An 18,537-nucleotide genomic window follows, 5' to 3' on the forward strand; every position below is an offset into this window, starting at 1 on the left:
GTGGTGTCACCGCTAGACACCACACTTGCTAGGTGGTAGCTTTAAATCGGCCGCGGTCCATTAGTACATGTCGGACCCGCGTGTCGCCACTGTCAGTGATCGCAGACCGAGCGCCACCACACGGCAGGTCTAGAGAGACGTACTAGGACTCGCCCCAATTGTACGACGACGTTGGTAGCGACTACACTGACGAAGCCTTTCTCTCATTTGCCGAGAGATAGTTAGAATAGCCTTCGGCTAAGTCCATGGCTACGACCTAGCAAGGCGCCATTAACCATATCTGAGAGTCTCACTTGTATCATCAAGAATGCTGTATACAAATGATGGATTAAAGTTAAGTATTCCAGCAGCTACGTACTTTTCTGTATAGCACTCATTACGTATCCTGTTTCAGACCTAAAGCAAGCCGGCGTGTGTAAACGCGTGCCTTTCGGTTACCCGTCTCTGTGGACTGGCTGTCTTGTCAGTCCACTACAATAAGCACGGCCAGGCGTTTCTGCCTGCAACAGACCTGGCGTTCGCCGTGCCCAGCTGACGTGACGTCACCGACAAACGCCGAGGCCTTCCTTTGAGTCGGTGTTGGCCCCGCCCACTGCGCCGCGCGGACATTTCCTGCCTGATCCACACCAACCGACCGACTGCCGCACACCGGCTACCCGGGAACTATAAGCACCAGGTGCGAATATCGATACACACCGCTGCTGCCACACGTAGGAAGATGAAGAACCACGGCATAACCGCAATAACCGCGGGAAACCAAACGCAGAGTAACAGTCAAAGTTGAAACCAACAGGTAAGCCGGGGCCACCTCATGCATGTTCCACAGGTCCTAAACCTATCGAGCGGTTTCGACCAAACTTGGCACAGACAAACCTTATTGCCGGGGAAGAAGTGCCGTGTGGATAAGAACGAGGTAGTTCCAGTTGGGTTGAGGGTGCTACAGAGGCGGACAGATAGGAGATCTACAGTGTGAGGGGGATGAGGAGATGGTGGGAGGAGGGAGGGGGAGACGTGGGGGCTCAGAGGGGAGGGGGGAGACGTGCGGGCAGGTGAAGCTGTGGGTAAAAGGCTAGTGAATAAACAAAAACAATGTGAGTAGTCAGTAAACTTTAATTATTCATTTACACTGAATTTCAGAGGTTTTGTTTTGTCACGCTGTAAAGCCTTTGTGTTTAACGGTGATTTGAGCTATAGTTCTGAAATGAAGCACGTAAGCACACGTGTCAGACCCTTGTACTCTGTTGTTTTCACCGTCTTTGTCGTCAGGTGCTGTAAGGCGAGAAGCCAGTGGCGAGTTGGTTCACATTCCCCGTTCAGTCGCCGCCGCCCGTCACACCCCAGAAGCACTTGTTGCTGATGCCCGTCATCATGCCGTACCCCGGCCAGCAGCGACACATCTCAGGAGCCACGCAGTCCGCGTTGATGCAGCCGTTGGTGCACACCGGCTTGCAGCGGATGGGGGCCTTGGACCTCACTTCAAGGTACGTCCTCTCGTCCCTGCAAAAAGGAAACAGTGGGTACACGTACCAAAGAGACGGACACACTTTCTCAGCATATAGCAATCTTATGCACAGGTTTCCACGAATGAGAATAAAAGCAAAAACTGGACGTAGTTATGCAGTTGGGAACCAACGACCATTTTTCAGATTTCTGGTTCTCTGCTGCAGACTGTGATGGAATATGTGGACTACAGTCAGTTCCACAAGAAAATGTACGCCGTTATCTGTATGAAAAAAAAAATACAATACTACACTGAAGGCCAACGAAACTTGTATAGGCATGCGTATTCAAATACAGAGATATGTAAAAAGGGAGAATGCCGCGCTGTGGTCGGCAACTCCTATATAAACAAGTGTCTGGCGCAGTTGTTAGATCGGTTACTGCTGCTACAGGTTATCAAGATTTAAGTGAGTTTGAGCGTGGTGGTATAGTCGGGGCACGAGCGATGGGACATAGCATCTTCGAGGCAGCGATAAACTGGGGATTTTCCCATTTCACGAGTATACCGTTGAAACATCCCCTTAGAAAAATTTTACACGACTGTGCTTAAACTGACACAATATTTTTAGCGCAACGCAATCTGACTACCAAAAATCCCTACAAAAGAATGGCCCTGACTAACATTAACCTATACGTTTCACAAATCACTTACCTCACCAAAAATCTTCGTTACTCGAACTACTGCAATACAGCGAGCGCCACTACTGCCAGCTAAATAAAAGATTCAAACTACGGAAGGCACTAACTACTGATAGGCTTAGTTAGCAAGTGAAAGATTTTGATAGAGAACAAACAATGTATTTACCTTAATATCATCAAAAGTCATAATATATGTAATTTCAAAACTCCGCCATCTCTCTCCTCACATCCACCACTGCTGGCGGCTCACCTCTAACTGCGCAACGCTACGCGCTGTTCACATCCAGCTGCCGCTGCCCAACACTACAATGGCAGACAACAATGCAAACTAGCCACAGACTGCACACAGCACAGCCAGTGATTTTCATACAGAGAGCGCTACGTGGCGGCGGCGTTACCAATATAGGAACCTAAACAGCCTACTTACACCGTGAATATCAGGAATCCGGTAAAACATCAAATCTCCGACATTCCTGTGGCCGGGAAACATCCTGCGAGAACGGGACCGACGACGACTGAAGGGCAACCCTTCCGCGAGTTGCTGCCAGTATCAATGCTGGGCCATCAACAAGTGTCAGCGTGTGAATCATTCAGTGAAACATCATCGATATGGGCTTTCGGAGCCGAAGGCCCACTCGTGTACGCTTGACGACTGCATGACACAAAGCTTTACGCCTCGCCTGGGCCTTTCAACGCCGACATCGGGCTGTTGATTGGAAACATGTTGCCTGGTTGGACGAGTCTTGTGCAGGGGTATGGTGACAACCTCACGAACCCAATGACCCTGTATGTCAGCAGGGAACTTTTCAAGCTGGTGGAGGCTCTGTAATGGTGTGAGGCGTGTGCAGATGGACTGATATGGGACGTCTGATACGTCTAGATACGACTCTGGCACGTGACACGTACGTAAGCATCCTGTCTGATCACCTGCATCCATTCGTGTCCATTCTGCATTCGACGGACTTGGGTAATTTTACCAGGACAATGGGACACCCCACACGTCCAGAATTGCTACGGAATGGCTCCAGACACACTCTTCTGAGTTTAAACACTTCCGCTGGCCACAAACCTCCCCAGACATGAACATTATTGAGCATATCTGGAATGCCTTGCAACGTGCTGTTCAGAAGAGATCTCCATCCCCTCGTACTCTTACGGATTTATGGAGAGCCCTACAGGATACATAGTGTCAATTCCTCCAGCACTACTTCAGACAAGTTAGTCGAGTTCATGCCACGTCGTGCTGCGGTTCTTCTGTGCGCTTCCGGGGGCTCTCCACGTTATTAGGGAGATGTACCCGTTTCTTTGGCTCTTCGGTTTATAAATATATGCTTACATGAAAATACATGCTATTACCAATTGTACACTCTCTAATAGTTAATCGAATCGCCGCCGTTATGTATTACAGCTTGGCACCGTTTTGACGTGCTTTTCACGAAATTGTCTGCGTATTCTCTCGGTTGCGATCTCCATATCGCCCTGACTTCATATGACTGCTGCCTCAAAGTAAATATTGGCTCTCTCTTACGCTGCTTTTTAATACGAGGGCAGTTCAATAAGTAATGCAACACATTTTTTTCTGAAACAGGGGTTGTTTTATTCAGCATTGAAATTTTTTTTTATTTTTGAGCTTTTCCTCATTACAGAGGCTTATCTCCAACGTAATAATTTACTTGGAAAATACAATACAAACAATAAACGTTCTTAAACTATACTCTCAAAATATTTCTCCAGGTGTTTCGATCTTGCGTGTCCTCTTCCTCTGTGCCCATTCTCCTCATTGTGTGCTTTACATTTTGGAGCCAGGTGGTCACAGGTCTTCCTCTTCTTCTTCTCCCCTCCGGTTCCCACTCCAGTATCAGTTTTGGTATTCTGGCTTCCTCCATTCGTCGTACATGCCCGTATCACTGTAATTTCTTCCTATCCATTACGTCATATATTCTTTCTTTTATTTCCATTCTCCTTATTACTTCGGTGTTCCGTATCTTTTCTTTCCTGGAGATTCTTGCCGATCTTCTCCAAAAGTCCATCTCTAGAGCTTGTAATTTTTTAATGTGCTTCATGTTAATTGTCCAGGTCTCCGTTCCATACAGAACCACACTCTCTAATATGGATTTGTATATTAATTTTTTAGTTCTGCTCATTACATTCCTGCTCCATAAGACTGAGTTCAGCATCCCAATGGCCCTCCGTCCGCTACTAATTCTTTTATTGATTTCTGACTCTGATTTTCCCTCGATTTCTAAAATGGATCCCAAATAACAGAAAGTGTTTACCTTTTTGATTTTCTTTCCTTCAATGTATAGCTCATCTGAATCATTAGTCAAGTATTCTGTTTTTTGGTAATTAATCTTCAAACCCCAAGTTTTGTATGCTACTGCTAGTTGATTGCACATATAGTTAGCATCCTCCCCATCTTGTGCTATGACTACTTGATCATCAGCAAATAATAAATGATGTAGGTAAACTCCATCTCTTATTTCTAATCCCATACTATTACATTTACGAGACCATGTTCTAAGGCTAATATCTATATAGATTTTAAATAATGATGGTGACATGAGACAGCCCTGTAAAAGGCCTTTGCTTGTTCTAAATTTCTGTGAAAGTTTATTACCAACTTTCACTTGGCAAATGTTATCTTTATTCAGCATTGAAATACACCAGGTTATTCCCCAATCTTTTAGCTACGCAACACTATTTTTCAACGTAATCTCCATTCAATGCTACGGCCTTACGCCACCTTGAAATGAGGGCCTGTATGCCTGCACGGTACCATTCCACTGGTCGATGTCGGAGCCAACGTCGTACTGCATCAATAACTTCTTCATCATCCGCGTAGTGCCTCCCACGGATTGCGTCCTTCATTGGGCCAAATATATGGAAATCCGACGGTGCGAGATCGGGGCTGTAGGGTGCATGAGGAAGAACAGTCCACTGAAGTTTTGTGAGCTCCTCTCGGGTGCGAAGACTTGTGTGAGGTCTTGCGTTGTCATGAAGAACGAAAAGTTCGTTCAGATTTTTGTGCCTACGAACACGCTGAAGTCGTTTCTTCAATTTCTGAAGAGTAGCATAATACATTTCAGAGTTGATCGTTTGACCGTGGGGAAGGACATCGAACAGAATAACCCCTTCAGCGTCCCAGAAGACTGTAACCGTGACTTTACCGGCTGAGGGTATGGCTTTAAACTTTTTCTTGGTAGGGGAGTGGGTGTGGCGCCACTCCATTGATTGCCGTTTTGTTTCAGGTTCGAAGTGATGAGCCCATGTTTCATCGCCTGTAACAATCTTTGACAAGAAATTGTCACCCTCAGCCACATGACGAGCAACCAATTCCGCACAGATGGTTCTCCTTTGCTCTTTATGGTGTTCGGTTAGACAACGAGGGACCCAGCGGGAACAAACCTTTGAATATCCCAACTGGTGAACAATTGTGACAGCACTACCAACAGAGATGTCAAGTTGAGCACTGAGTTGTTTGATGGTGATCCGTCGATCATCTCGAACGAGTGTGTTCGCACGCTCCGCCATTGCAGGAGTCACAGCTGTGCACGGCCGGCCCGCACGCGGGAGATCAGTCAGTCTTGCTTGACCTTGCGGCGATGATGACACACGCTTTGCCCAACGACTCTCCGTGCTCTTGTCCACTGCCAGATGACCGTAGACATTCTGCAAGCGCCTATGAATATCTGAGATGCCCTGGTTTTCCGCCAAAAGAAACTCGATCACTGCCCGTTGTTTGCAACGCACATCCGTTACAGGCGCCATTTTAACAGCTCCGTACAGCGCTGCCACCTGTCGGAAGTCAATGAAACTATACGAGACGAAGCGGGAATGTTTGAAAATATTCCACAAGAAATTTCCGGTTTTTTCAACCAAAATTGGCCGAGAAAAAAAATGTGTTGCATTACTTATTGAACTGCCCTCGTATACGACCAAACATTTTCGATGGATTTGCATCGGGAGACATTGAATGTACAGAGATGGCTGCTATGTTTAGGATCATTATCCTCTTGAAGCACATAGTTTGCCTCGTTCGGACCAAATAGCTTCTTAACGGACCTCAGAAGGCATTTTTGATAAATATTGCACATGTTTTCGGCATTTCAATTGGCTGTAAGCAAGTGCGAGTAGACGTAACTGCAACCGTAAAAACGAAGAATTCATCTCTCACACCACTGTTTATCTATACGCTGTGCAAAAGCGCATGGAGTACAGATTCTTGACCACTAGCAGACATGTCTCTGCGGACGTTACATTTGAAATTATGGCTATACGTTCTTGTGGAACTGACTATACATCTTGCACAATAGAATCAACTCTATCCATAACGTACTGTTGTCTAGAGAGGTCTGAACCAACTACCAGTTGCTGTATCCATGTGGCAATGATTTGCAGTATCTAACCAAATCAATGTAAGGATGTCAAATATTCATTTTTTTTCTTACTCGAGCTGAAACATAAGTAAGTAAGTAAGTAAGTGTTGCAGTTTAAGCATATAATAATTATTAGTGGCTGTACAGGGTTATTACAAATGATTGAAGCGATTTCACAGCTCTACAATAACTTTAGTATTTGAGATATTTTCAAAATGCTTTGCACACACATACAAAAACTCAAAAAGTTGTTTTAGGCATTCACAAATGTTCGATATGTGCCCCTTTAGTGATTTGGCAGACATCAAGCCGATAATCAAGTTCCTCCCACACTCGTCCCCATCAATGAGTTCGAAAGCATCGTTGATGCGAGCTCGCAGTTCTGGCACGTTTCTTGGTAGAGGAGGTTTAAACACTGAATCTTTCACATAACCCCACAGAAAGAAATCGCATGGGGTTAAGTCGGGAGAGCGTGGAGGCCATGACATGAATTGCTGATCATGATCTCCACCACGACCGATCCATCGGTTTTCCAATCTCCTGTTTAAGAAATGGCGAACATCATGATGGAAGTGCGGTGGAGCACCATCCTGTTGAAAGATGAAGTCCGTCTCCAGTTGCATGAGCCAATTTTCCGCGGGCTATGCGTGAAACTTGCCCGCACTCGTTCAACCGTTTCTTGGCTCACTGCAGGCCGACCCGTTGATTTCCCCTTACAGAGGCATCCAGAAGCTTTAAACTGCGCATACCATCGCCGAATGGAGTTAGCAGTTGGTGGATATTTGTTGAACTTCGTCCTGAAGTGTCATTGCACTGTTATGACTGACTGATGTGAGTGCATTTCAAGCACGACATACGCTTTCTCGGCTCCTGTCGCCGTTTTGTCTCACTGCGCTCTCGAGCGCTCTGACGGCAGAAACCTGAAGTGCGGCTTCAGCCGAACAAAACTTTATGAGTTTTTCTACGTATCTGTAGTGTGTCGTGACCATATGTCAATGAATGCAGCTACTGTGAATTTATGAAATCGCTTCAATCATTTGTAATAGCCCTGTATTATATAACATTAATCATTAAGTTATATTAACGACTGTAAGCCACAAAATATTGTAGAATATAGGCCTGTGTCATTAAACACGTCACTGTCATCCAACAAGCCAGAATGAAAAACATCCTCTTCAAATCCATAGAAAAATTTGGAGTACATTGCCGTTACAGAAAGAACATAGTCAACAGAAAGCATGACATACTCAACAACGAAGGTAATTCGCTGGAACTTCGTTAAATAACAGCAACCAAGGGGAAACCTTATTCAGTATTTAGAAACAAGAACTTCAACTAGAATTTCGTTGAAGTAAATATCCAGCGAAAGTCTGCAGGCCTCCCAGAATCTTCGCCAGGCGTAACAGTATTGGTTGGTTGGTTGGTTGTTTGGGGAAGGAGACCAGACAGCGTGGTCATCGGTCTCATTGGATTAGGGAAGGATGGGGAAGGAAGGCGGCCGTGCCCTTTCAGAGGAACCATCCCGGCATTTGCCTGGAGCGATTTAGGGAAATCACGGAAAACCTAAATCAGGATGGCCGGACGCGGGATTGAACCGTCGTCCTCCCGAAGGCGAGTCCAGTGTCTAACCACTGCGCCACCTCGCTAGGTCCTAACAGTATTCTTGATACCTTTATGTTCAAATGTTAATGAATATAATGATAATTAATTGAAACCTTCAGCTGGCGACAGGTGTTGTTGATATACCTCGATGGGGACAAAATCTGTGTTCCGACGCTCTATCCATCTGAGCCACCGTGGTGCACGGAGGATAGTGCGTCTGCAGGGACTTATCCCTTGCGCGCTTCCCGTGAGACCCACATTCCCAACTGTCCACAATCTACATTCGTAATGTTCCTAACAGATATTTGCCCATCCACTCATTACTCGCGCCAACTAGGTGTGTTCTTTCGAAAACAGTTACTATCTTCATATATAGTTAAAGGCTACCCGGCAATTGACCTTCGTCTGTGCGAATGCGCACAGGTTGCCCGAACTCTTACGGGAATCGTCACCTACTTGGTGCGAGTAATGAGTGGATGGGCAAATATCTGTTGGGAACATTACATATGTAGATTGTGGACAGTTGGGAATGTGGATCTCACGGGAAGCGTGCAAGGGATAAGTCCCTGCAGTCGCGTTATTCATCTGCGTCCGCGGTGCCTCAGATGGATAGAGCGTCTGACATGTAAGCAGGAGATCCCGGGTTCGAGTCCCGGTCGGAACAGACATTTTCGGCTGTCCCCATCGAGGTATATCAACACCACCTGTCGGCAGCTGAAGGTTTCAATTAATTATCATTATTTCTAAGAGAAGCTGCACAGTCATCAATGGTATCTGTTCTTTCGAAAACAGTTACTATCTTCATATAGGAGACGAGGTACTGGCAGAAGTAAAGCTGTGTGTACCGGGCGTGAGTCGTGCTTCGGTAGCTCAGTTGGTAGAGCACTTGCCCGCGAAAGGCAAAGGTCCCGAGTTCGAGTCTCGGTCGGGCACACAGTTTTAATCTGCCAGGAAGTTTCATCTTCATATATAGTTAAATCAATATCACTGCCAAAAATTACAGGACGTAAAATAGATAATGCATCTCATTCCAGGGTATGCCGGACAGTTTTATGAAAATAACTTCAGACCCTGGCATTATGGATGTTGTTGACGGCATTGATGGTACATTTGATTTCACTTTGGAGTAGTTTTCAAGCACGTCTGCGTGTAAAAGAATCGTATGGGCATATTTTTGTTGTTTTGACCTTCAGTCTGAAGACTGGTTTGATACAGCTCTTCATGCTACTCTGTACTGGGCAAGCCTCTTCATTTCCGAATAACTCCTGCAACCTACATCCCTCTGAATTTGCTTATTGTATTCATCTCTTGGTCTCCATCTGCTATGTTTACCTCCCATCGTTCCCTCAAATACTAAACTGGTGATCCCTTGATGCCTCAGAATGTGTTGTACTAACCGATCCCTTCTTTTGGTCAGGTAGTGCCTAAAATTTCTTGGCCCCGCCACCCCCCCTCCCCAAATCTATTCAGTACCTCCTCATTAGTGACCTGATCGGCCCATCTAATCTTCAACACTGTTCTGCAGCACGACATTTCCAAAGCTTCTATTCTCTTTTTCGGCTAAACTGTTTATCCTGGATGTTTCACTTCCGTAAATGGCTACACTCCAGACAAATACCTTCAGCAACGACATCCTTATTCGATGTTAACAAATTTCTCCTCCTGCAGAAACACTTTCCTTGCCATTCTCTATCTACAATCGATATCCTCTCTCTTCGGTCATTATCAGCTATTTTACTGCCGAAATGGCAAAACTTAATCTACTACTATCAGTGTCCCATTTCCTAATGTAATTCCCACAGCATCACCCGATTTAATTAGAGTATATTTCAGTATCCTCGTTTTGCTTTCGTTAATGTTCACATTCTTCTTTCACAAGACCATCATTACTGCACTATCCATTCCGTTCAACTGATCTTCTAAGTCCTTTCTAGCCTGAGAGAAATTATTGCCATTTGCAAACCTCAAAATTTTTATTTCATCTCCCTGAACATTAACTTTTTCTCCAAATTTTCATTTAGATTTTTTACCGCTTGCTCAGTGTTTCAACACTGTCAAAAGCTTTTCCCAAATCTAAAAATGCTATGAACATAGGTTTTCCTCCTCTTAACCTATCTTCTAATGTAAGGCGTCTAGTCAGTATTTACTCACGTGTTTTAACATTCCCCGGAACTAAGTGATTTTTTCCCGTGGCATTACGTTATTTGTATAAACTAAAGTGTGAATGTTCGTTTGTTGAAAATCGTGCATCTCCGAACATTTTTGACCAACTGCTTTGAAATTTTCACAGTACTTTGCATCTTAATACAGGTGTGTTTCTAGTTTTGTTTGTAACAAAAATTCCCTATCATTAAATTTATAAAAAAATTATGTATTACTTATATTAAAAATATATATACTAAAAAGGTAGCATGGAGAGCTGCATCAAACCAGTTTCTGGACTGAAGACCACAACAACAACAAAAACAGATGCGTATTCCAATGCAACGCTGTGTCAAAATTTCAAAGCATTCATTCGGAATTTTTCAGAGATTTGGGATTAGAAACATTTACAATTTTTATATATATGTATATGTTTTGTACATGTGTAAGGTTTTGTACATGTAAAAGTTTTTTGTACATGTAAAAGTTTTTGTACATGTAAAAGTTTTTATAACATGTAAAAGTTTTTGTACATGTAAAAGTTTTTATACAAGTACAGTCATAGATGTTTGTTTCTTCAGAGTCTCTAATCTCCAAAAGTTCTTTATGGATTCCTTTGAAATTCTCACACAGCATTGCATTCGAATACTCTAGTGTTTTTATATATCTACTGGAACGGCGTCTGGTATGAATGTCAAAAAATGTCAATGTCGGTTTGTTCAAAATCGTTAATTTCCGAAAGCTCTTCGCCGATTGCTTTGAAAATTGATGCGAAGTTGAATTCTCGTGCGGACGTGTTTTCAGGTTCCTAATTCTTTAATAAACGTGCAAATAATATCTATCTGTATGCATGTGGTATATAGAGGCAAAACATTGTTACCAAAAACCTCAAAATGTACCTACCCGATTTCCCTCAAATTTTTACACGTTATTGTAACAAACGTTTAGACATATTTAGACTATATATACAGGGTGGTTCATGAAGATATGCAAATGTGAAATAGTTACGGAATTACGGCTAACAAAAGATTTTGCCTGAAATTTAGCAACTTCGCTAATAGGAAGCCATCGCAAAACTATACGAGGTTAAAGTAAAGCACGATTTCCGTTTATTTTGTTGCTGTTGGTCTGGTGAATCTAATAAAATATGCACCAGAAGTGTATCTGCAATAGTTTGCAGAACATCCAGAGAAGCAAACATTATTATACGAGTAAGTTTGTTTACTTTCCATTAATAATATAGAAACGTCTATGTCATTGTTGGCAACCGCTAGTGAGTTGTTTCTGTTGTTTCCTAACCTTGAAACGAGTTAGTTTTCTGTATCCAGTGAAAGAACAGAATAGCAACAGTGCATTTAGTGATACCACGTAGTAACAGTCGTGGTTTGCAGATTATTTAGGAAATGCGGATGCCTTTCAAATTTACGACAGGGGAATACGCCGATAGGGTGTTTATTTATGGTAAATGTGATGGTAGTGCTAGGGCTGTAGTTAACCAATATCGCGTACGTTATCGAACTCGGATGATTTCGAATGGACGAACCATTAGTGGAGTATTTCGAATCTTCCGGGAGACAGGTTCTCTACCTAGCGTTCATAATCAGTACGAGCACTCGATACATGAAGACGATGACGAGGATATTATCGATGCTGTTTAACGTAGACCAATAACCACAACAACAACGACAACAAAATAAATGGAAATCGTGCTTTACTTTAACCTGCTACAGTTTTGTGATAACTTCATATTCGAGAAGTTGCTAAATTCCAGGCAAAGTCTTTTATTAGCCCTAACTACGTAACTAAACATTTGCGGACCTATGTTTATATGAACTTTTTTCTTTAGTTTTACTTTCAGAATAACACAACGGCGGCCGTGAAAGCTTACATGCTATGATTACTGAAACGTGTGCTTCCTCTTGTTTCTTTTCAATTTGTGCAGTCCGAGTCACACCAAAGCGTGGCTGGGTACACGTAGTAGCTAAATAAGATGGTAATTATTGACACGGAAAACATTTTAACTCGTGTAGTATATACACTGCTGGAAATGGAAAAAAGAACACATTGACACTGGTGTGTCAGACCCACCATACTTGCTCCGGACACTGCGAGAGGGCTGTACAAGCAATGATCACACACACGGCACAGCGGACACACCAGGAACCGCGGTGTTGGTCGTCGAATGGCGCTAGCTGCGCACCATTTGTGCACCGCCGCCGTCAGTGTCAGCCAGTTCGCCGTGGCATACGGAGCTCCATCGCAGTCTTTAACACTGGTAGCATGCCGCGACAGCGTGGACGTGAACCGTATGTGCAGTTGACGGACTTTGAACGAGGGCGTATAGTCGGCATGCGGGAGGCCGGGTGGACGTACCGCCGAATTGCTCAACACGTGGGGCGTGAGGTCTCCACAGTACATCGATGTTGTCGCCAGTGGTCGGCGGAAGGTGCACGTGCCCGTCGACCTGGGACCGGACCGCAGCGACGCACGGATGCACGCCAAGACCGTAGGATCCTACGCAGTGCCGTAGGGGACCGCCCCGCCACTTCCCAGCAAATTAGGGACACTGTTGCTCCTGGGGTATCGGCGAGAACCATTCGCAACCGTCTCCGTGAAGCTGGGCTACGGTCCCGCACACCGTTAGGCCGTCTTCCGCTCACGCCCCAACATCGTGCAGCCCGCCTCCAGTGGTGTCGCGACAGGCGTGAATGGAGGGACGAATGGAGACGTGTCGCCTTCAGCGATGAGAGTCGCTTCTGCCTCGGTGCCAATGATGGTCGTATGCGTGTTTGGCGCCGTGCAGGTGAGCGCCACAATCAGGACTGCATACGACCGAGGCACACAGGGCCAACACCCGGCATCATGGTGTGGGGAGCGATCTCCTACACTGGCCGTACACCACTGGTGATCGTCGAGGGGACACTGAATAGTGCACGGTACATCCAAACCGTCATCGAACCCATCGTTCTACCATTCCTAGACCGGCAAGGGAACTTGATGTTCCAACAGGACAATGCACGTCCGCATGTATCCCGTGCCACCCAACGTGCTCTAGAAGGTGTAAGTCAACTACCCTGGCCAGCAAGATCTCCGGATCTGTCCCCCATTGAGCATGTTCGGAACTGGATGAAGCGTCGTCTCACGCGGTCTGCACGTCCAGCACGAACGCTGGTCCAACTGAGGCGCCAGGTGGAAATGGCATGGCAAGCCGTTCCACAGGACTACATCCAGCATCTCTACGATCGTCTCCATGGGAGAATAGCAGCCTGCATTCCTGCGAAAGGTGGATATACACTGTACTAGTGCCGACATTGTGCATGCTCTGTTGCCTGTGTCTATGTGCCTGTGGTTCTGTCAGTGTGATCATGTGATGTATCTGACCCCAGGAATGTGTCAATAAAGTTTCCCCTTCCTGGGACAATGAATTCACGGTGTTCTTATTTCAATTTCCAGGAGTGTAGTAGCAGTAGTGTCCGAATGGTACTCACTTGTAACCCCGGCCGCAGTCGCACGTGTTGTAGCGGACGCACCCTCCTTGTGGACAACCAGAGGGGCACCAGGGCTTCCAGTTGAGCAGGTCTTTCGTTGGCGGCGGCTGCCTCAGCTGCCTGTGGTGGACAAGTAGACAACACAGTCAGATTCACGACTCGATGCTGCTGCTGTACTCCATGTACAACTTATCGTAAGGGTCTACATCTACATCTCCATACATACTCCGCAATCCACCATACGGTGCGTGGCGGAGGGTACCTGGTACTACAGATAGCATCTTCTCTCCCTGTTCCACTCCCAAACAGAACGAGGGAAGAATGACTGTCTGTATGCCTCTGTACGAGCCCTAATCTCTCTTATCTTTGTGGTCTTTCCGCGCAATGTAAGTTGACGGCAAATACTGGAGATTTTAGCCTCATGATGCGAGTACATCTAACTTGTACCTTTCTAGGGACTCTGATACTGTCGACCATACACTGAGGCGACAAAAGTTATGGGATACTTCCTAATATCCTCTCGGAAATCGTTTTTTCCGGCATAGTGCAGCAGCCATGGACTCAGCAAGTTGTTGGAAGTTCCCTGCGAAAATACTGAGCTATGCTGCATATTTAGCCATCCACAACTAGGAACGTGTTGACAGGGCAGGATATTGTGCACGAACTGACCTGTCGATTATGTACCACAAATGAAACTTCCTGAGAGATTAAAACTGTGTGCTGGACCGAGACTCGAACACGAGACCTTTGCCCTTCGCGAGCAAGTGCTCTACAATCTGAGCTACACAAGCACGACTGAGGCCCCATCGTCACTATTTTACTTTTGCCAGTACCTCGTCTCCTACCTTCCAAACTTTACAGGAGCTCTCCTGCGAACCTTGCAGAGTTAGCTCTCCTGAAAGAAAGGATACTGCGGAGACATGCCTTAGCCACGGCCTGGGGGATGTTTCCAGAATGAGATTTTCACTCTGCAGCGGAGTGTGCGCTGATATGAAATTTCCCAGCAGATTGAAACTGTGCCCCGGATCGAGATTCGAAGTCGGGACCTTTGCCTTTCGCGGGCAAGTGCTCTACAATCTGAGCTACCCAAGCATGACTCACGCGCCGTCCTCACAGCCATGTCCCATAAATGTTCGATGTGATTCATGTCGATCGATCTGAGTGGCCAGATAATTGCTCGAACCATATTCTTCATACCATTCACTAACAATTTAGGCCATATGACATGTCGAATTGTCTCGAGAACATGAAGTCCACGAATGGCTACAAATGATGTCCAAATAGCCAAACATAACGTTTGCAGTCAATGGCCGTTTCAGTTGGACCAGAAGACCCAGTTCAGTCCGTGGATACACAGCCCGTACCATTATGAGCCACCACCAGGTTTCACAGTGTCTTGTTGACAACTTAGGTCAACAGCTTTGTTGGTCTGCCACACACTCGAACCCTGTCTCTTAACAATTGAAATCGGCACAACTGACTACGGCTTTCCAGTCGTCTAGGGTCCAAGCGATACGATCACGAGCCCAGCAGAGGCGCTGAAGAAGATGTTGGAGCTGTTAGCAAAAGCACGCGCGCTGGTCGCCTGCTGCCACGGCCCATTAACGCCAAATTCCGCAGCAGTGTCCTAGCGGATACGTTCGTCGTTAACCTCATCTTGATTTGTGCGGTTATTTCGCGTGCTGCTGCTCGTCTGTTAGCACTGACACCTACAGCAAACGTCAGTGTTGCCGGTCGTTAAGTGAAGGACACTGTGTTGTCTGTGGCGAGAGACGATGCCTGTAATTTGACATTTTCGGCAAACTCTTGAATTCTCTGACGATTTCGAAAGTGGAATGATCCATGCAGGTAGCCTGAACTACCATTTCGAGTTCAAAGCCTGTTACTTCTCGTCGTGCGCCGATAGTCACGTCGGAAACCTTTTCACACGAATCACCTCAGTCCAAGTGACGGCGCCGCCAATGCTCTGCCCTTTTACACCTTGTGTATGCGTCACCACCACCGCCATCTCTAAATTTGCATATAGCTATCCCATGACTAGTCACCTCAGCGCAGATGAGATGATTAATAACATCTACACCTACATCCCTACTCCGCAACCCACCTGACGGTGCGCGGCGGAGGATACCTTGAGTACCTCTATCGGTTCCCCCTTCTATTCCAGTCTCGTATTGTTCCTGGAAAGAAAGATTGTCGGTATGCCTCTGTGTGGGCTCTAATCTGTCTGATTTTATCCTCATGGTCTCTTCGCGAAATATACGTAGGAGCGAGCAATATACTGCTTGGATCCTCGGTGAACGTCTGTTCTCGAAACTTCAACAAAAGCCTGTACCGAGCTACTGACTGTCTCTCCTCCAGAGTCTTCCACTGGAGTTTATCTATCATCTCCGCAACGCTTTCGCGATTACTAAATGATCCTGTAACGAAGAGCGCTGCTCTCCGTTGGATCTTCTCTATCTCTTTTATCAACCCTATCTGGTACGGATCCCACACTGCTGAGCAATATTCAAGCAGTGGGCGAACAAGTGTACTGTAACCTACTTCCTTTGTTTTCGGATTGCATTTTCTTAGGATTCTTCCAATGAATCTCAGTCTGGCATCTACTTTACCGACGATCACCTTTATGTGATCGTTCCATTTTAAACCACTCCTAATGTCTACTCCCAGATAGTTTATGGAAGTTGCTGACCTGCTATATTGTACCTAAATGATAAAGGATCTTACTTTCTGTGTACTAGCAACACATTACACTTGTGTACATTGAGATTCAATTGTCATTCCATGCACCATGCGTCAATTCGTTGCTGATCTTCCTACATTTCAGTACAATTTTCCACTGTTACAAACTTTCGATATATTTCAGTATCATCCGCGAGAAGCCTCAGTGAACTTCCCATGTTATCCACAAGGTCATTTATATATATTATGAACAGAAACGGTTTTACGATACTACCTTGCGGCACACCTGAAATCACTCTTACTTCGGAAGACTTCTCTTCATTGAGAATGACATGCTGCGTTCTGTTATCTAGGAACTCTTCAATCCAATAACACAATTGGTCTGATAGTCCGTATGCTCTTACTTTGTTCGTTAAGCGACTGTGGAATACTGTATCGAACGCTTTGCGGAAGTCAAGAAACACGGCATCTACCTGGGAACCCGTGTCCATGGCCCTCTGAGTCTCGTGGACGAATAGCGCGGCGCTGGGTTTCACACGATCGTCTTTTTCGAAACCCATGCTGATTCCTACAGAGCAGATTCCTAGTCTCCAGAAAAGGCATTATACTCTAAAATAATACGTGTTCCAAAATTCTACAACTGATCGACGTTAGAGATATAGGTCTACAGTTCTGCACATCTGTTTGACGTCCCTTCTTGAAAATGGGGATGACCTGTGCTCTTTTCCAATCCTTTGGAACACTACGCTATTCTAGAGGCCTACGGTACACCGCTGCAAGAAGGGTGGCAAGTTACTTCATGTACTCTGTGTAAAATCGAACTGGTATCCCATCAGGTCCAGCGGCCTTTCCTCTTTTGAGCGGTTTTAATAGTTTTTCTATCCCTCTGTCATCTATTTCGATATCTAACATTTTGTCACCTGTGCGACAATCTAGAGAATAAAATGTGAAACAGATCCGTATCCACTGTCGTGACTTACCCCTGTGAATCGTAGCAGTCAACCGTGCCCCCGGCGGCGGGCTGAGCTACTAAACAGGCAGCAGTGACGACGACGACGTAGACTACCAGCGGTGACATGACGGCGACTGGAGAAGAAGCAGCGGTCTGCGGCGATTGTCTGCCCGTGACAATGGGACCAATCTCGGTATATTTTATAGAGCTCGAAAGCGTTACATAAGGCTGGTTGCGAGTGCTGTTGCGGATACCGCAGATAAACGTTTCTATCCGCAGAGCCCGCCTTTCCTGTCTGTGTTCGCTTCCGCAGGTCGCGGCGAAGGAGAGGAAGTTCCGCGTAGATTCGCTGGGTAATCAACCTTGGCGGTTTTGGAATGACATATTGGAATGGGTAGTCGATTCGGCGGAGGAGGTGCTAACGAGACACGGTGCGTCTTCCTTCTTGGAAGCACACCCTCAGAAATGAAAGTATCTTGGTGTACACTCTAAGACAGAAAAGAAAGGACTCACCACCAAGGAATTATCCGAATGGGGCAGAAAGTAACGTTCATGTACGGGACAAGCAATGCACATGTACGTGTACAGGACAAGCAGTGTACATGTACGGGACAAGCAGTGCACGTGTACGTGTACGTACAAGCATAGCACAATTACATGTACGGGACAAGCAGTGCACGTGTACGTGTACGGGACAAGCAGTGCACGTGTACGTGTACGGGACAAGCAGTGCACGTGTACGTGTACGGGACAAGCAGTGCACGTGCACGTGTACGGGACTAGCAGTGCACGTGTACGTGTACGGGACAAACAATGCACATGTACGTGTACAGGACAAGCAGTGTACATGTACGGGACAAGCAGTGCACGTGTACGTGTACGTACAAGCATAGCACGTGTACATGTACGGGACAAGCAGTGCACGTGTACGTGTACGGGACAAGCAGTGCACGTGCACGTGTACGGGACAAGCAGTGCACGTGTACGTGTACGGAACAAGCAATGCACATGTACATGTACAGGACAAGCAGTGTACATGTACGGGATAAGCAGTGCACATGTACGTGTACGTACAAGCATAGCACGTGTACATGTACGGGACAAGCAGTGCACGTGTACGTGTACGGGACAAGCAGTGCACGTGCACGTGTACGTACAA

The 18,537-nt window shown here is 45.8% G+C and overlaps 1 protein-coding gene across 1 annotated transcript; it reads right to left on the reverse strand.

The window, feature by feature from the left end:
* Positions 1–1,092: 1,092 nt before the first annotated feature.
* Positions 1,093–17,540, reverse strand: LOC126109742 (epidermal growth factor-like protein). The gene is made up of 3 exons (XM_049914797.1): positions 17,407–17,540; positions 13,748–13,867; positions 1,093–1,497 (listed from the first exon to the last, which is right to left on the reverse strand). The coding sequence occupies exons 1-3, from the start codon at positions 17,502–17,504 to the stop codon at positions 1,314–1,316; spliced, it is 402 nt and encodes a 133-aa protein (XP_049770754.1). The 5' UTR covers positions 17,505–17,540; the 3' UTR covers positions 1,093–1,313.
* Between the last annotated feature and the right edge of the window lie 997 nt (positions 17,541–18,537).

Source organism: Schistocerca cancellata, chromosome 12, assembly GCF_023864275.1.
Source record: "Schistocerca cancellata isolate TAMUIC-IGC-003103 chromosome 12, iqSchCanc2.1, whole genome shotgun sequence".
Classification (NCBI taxonomy): domain Eukaryota; kingdom Metazoa; phylum Arthropoda; class Insecta; order Orthoptera; family Acrididae; genus Schistocerca; species Schistocerca cancellata.

Excerpts from the sequence above, each read along its gene's own strand:
- LOC126109742 (XM_049914797.1), bottom strand. The coding sequence starts at position 17,504 with ATGTCACCGCTGGTAGTCTACGTCGTCGTCGTCACTGCTGCCTGTTTA. Across the intron at positions 13,868-17,406 it reads GACTGCTACGATTCACAGGG|GCAGCTGAGGCAGCCGCCGC; the intron begins GTAAGTCACGAC and ends TGTCCACCACAG. Across the intron at positions 1,498-13,747 it reads GACTGCGGCCGGGGTTACAA|GGACGAGAGGACGTACCTTG; the intron begins GTGAGTACCATT and ends TCCTTTTTGCAG.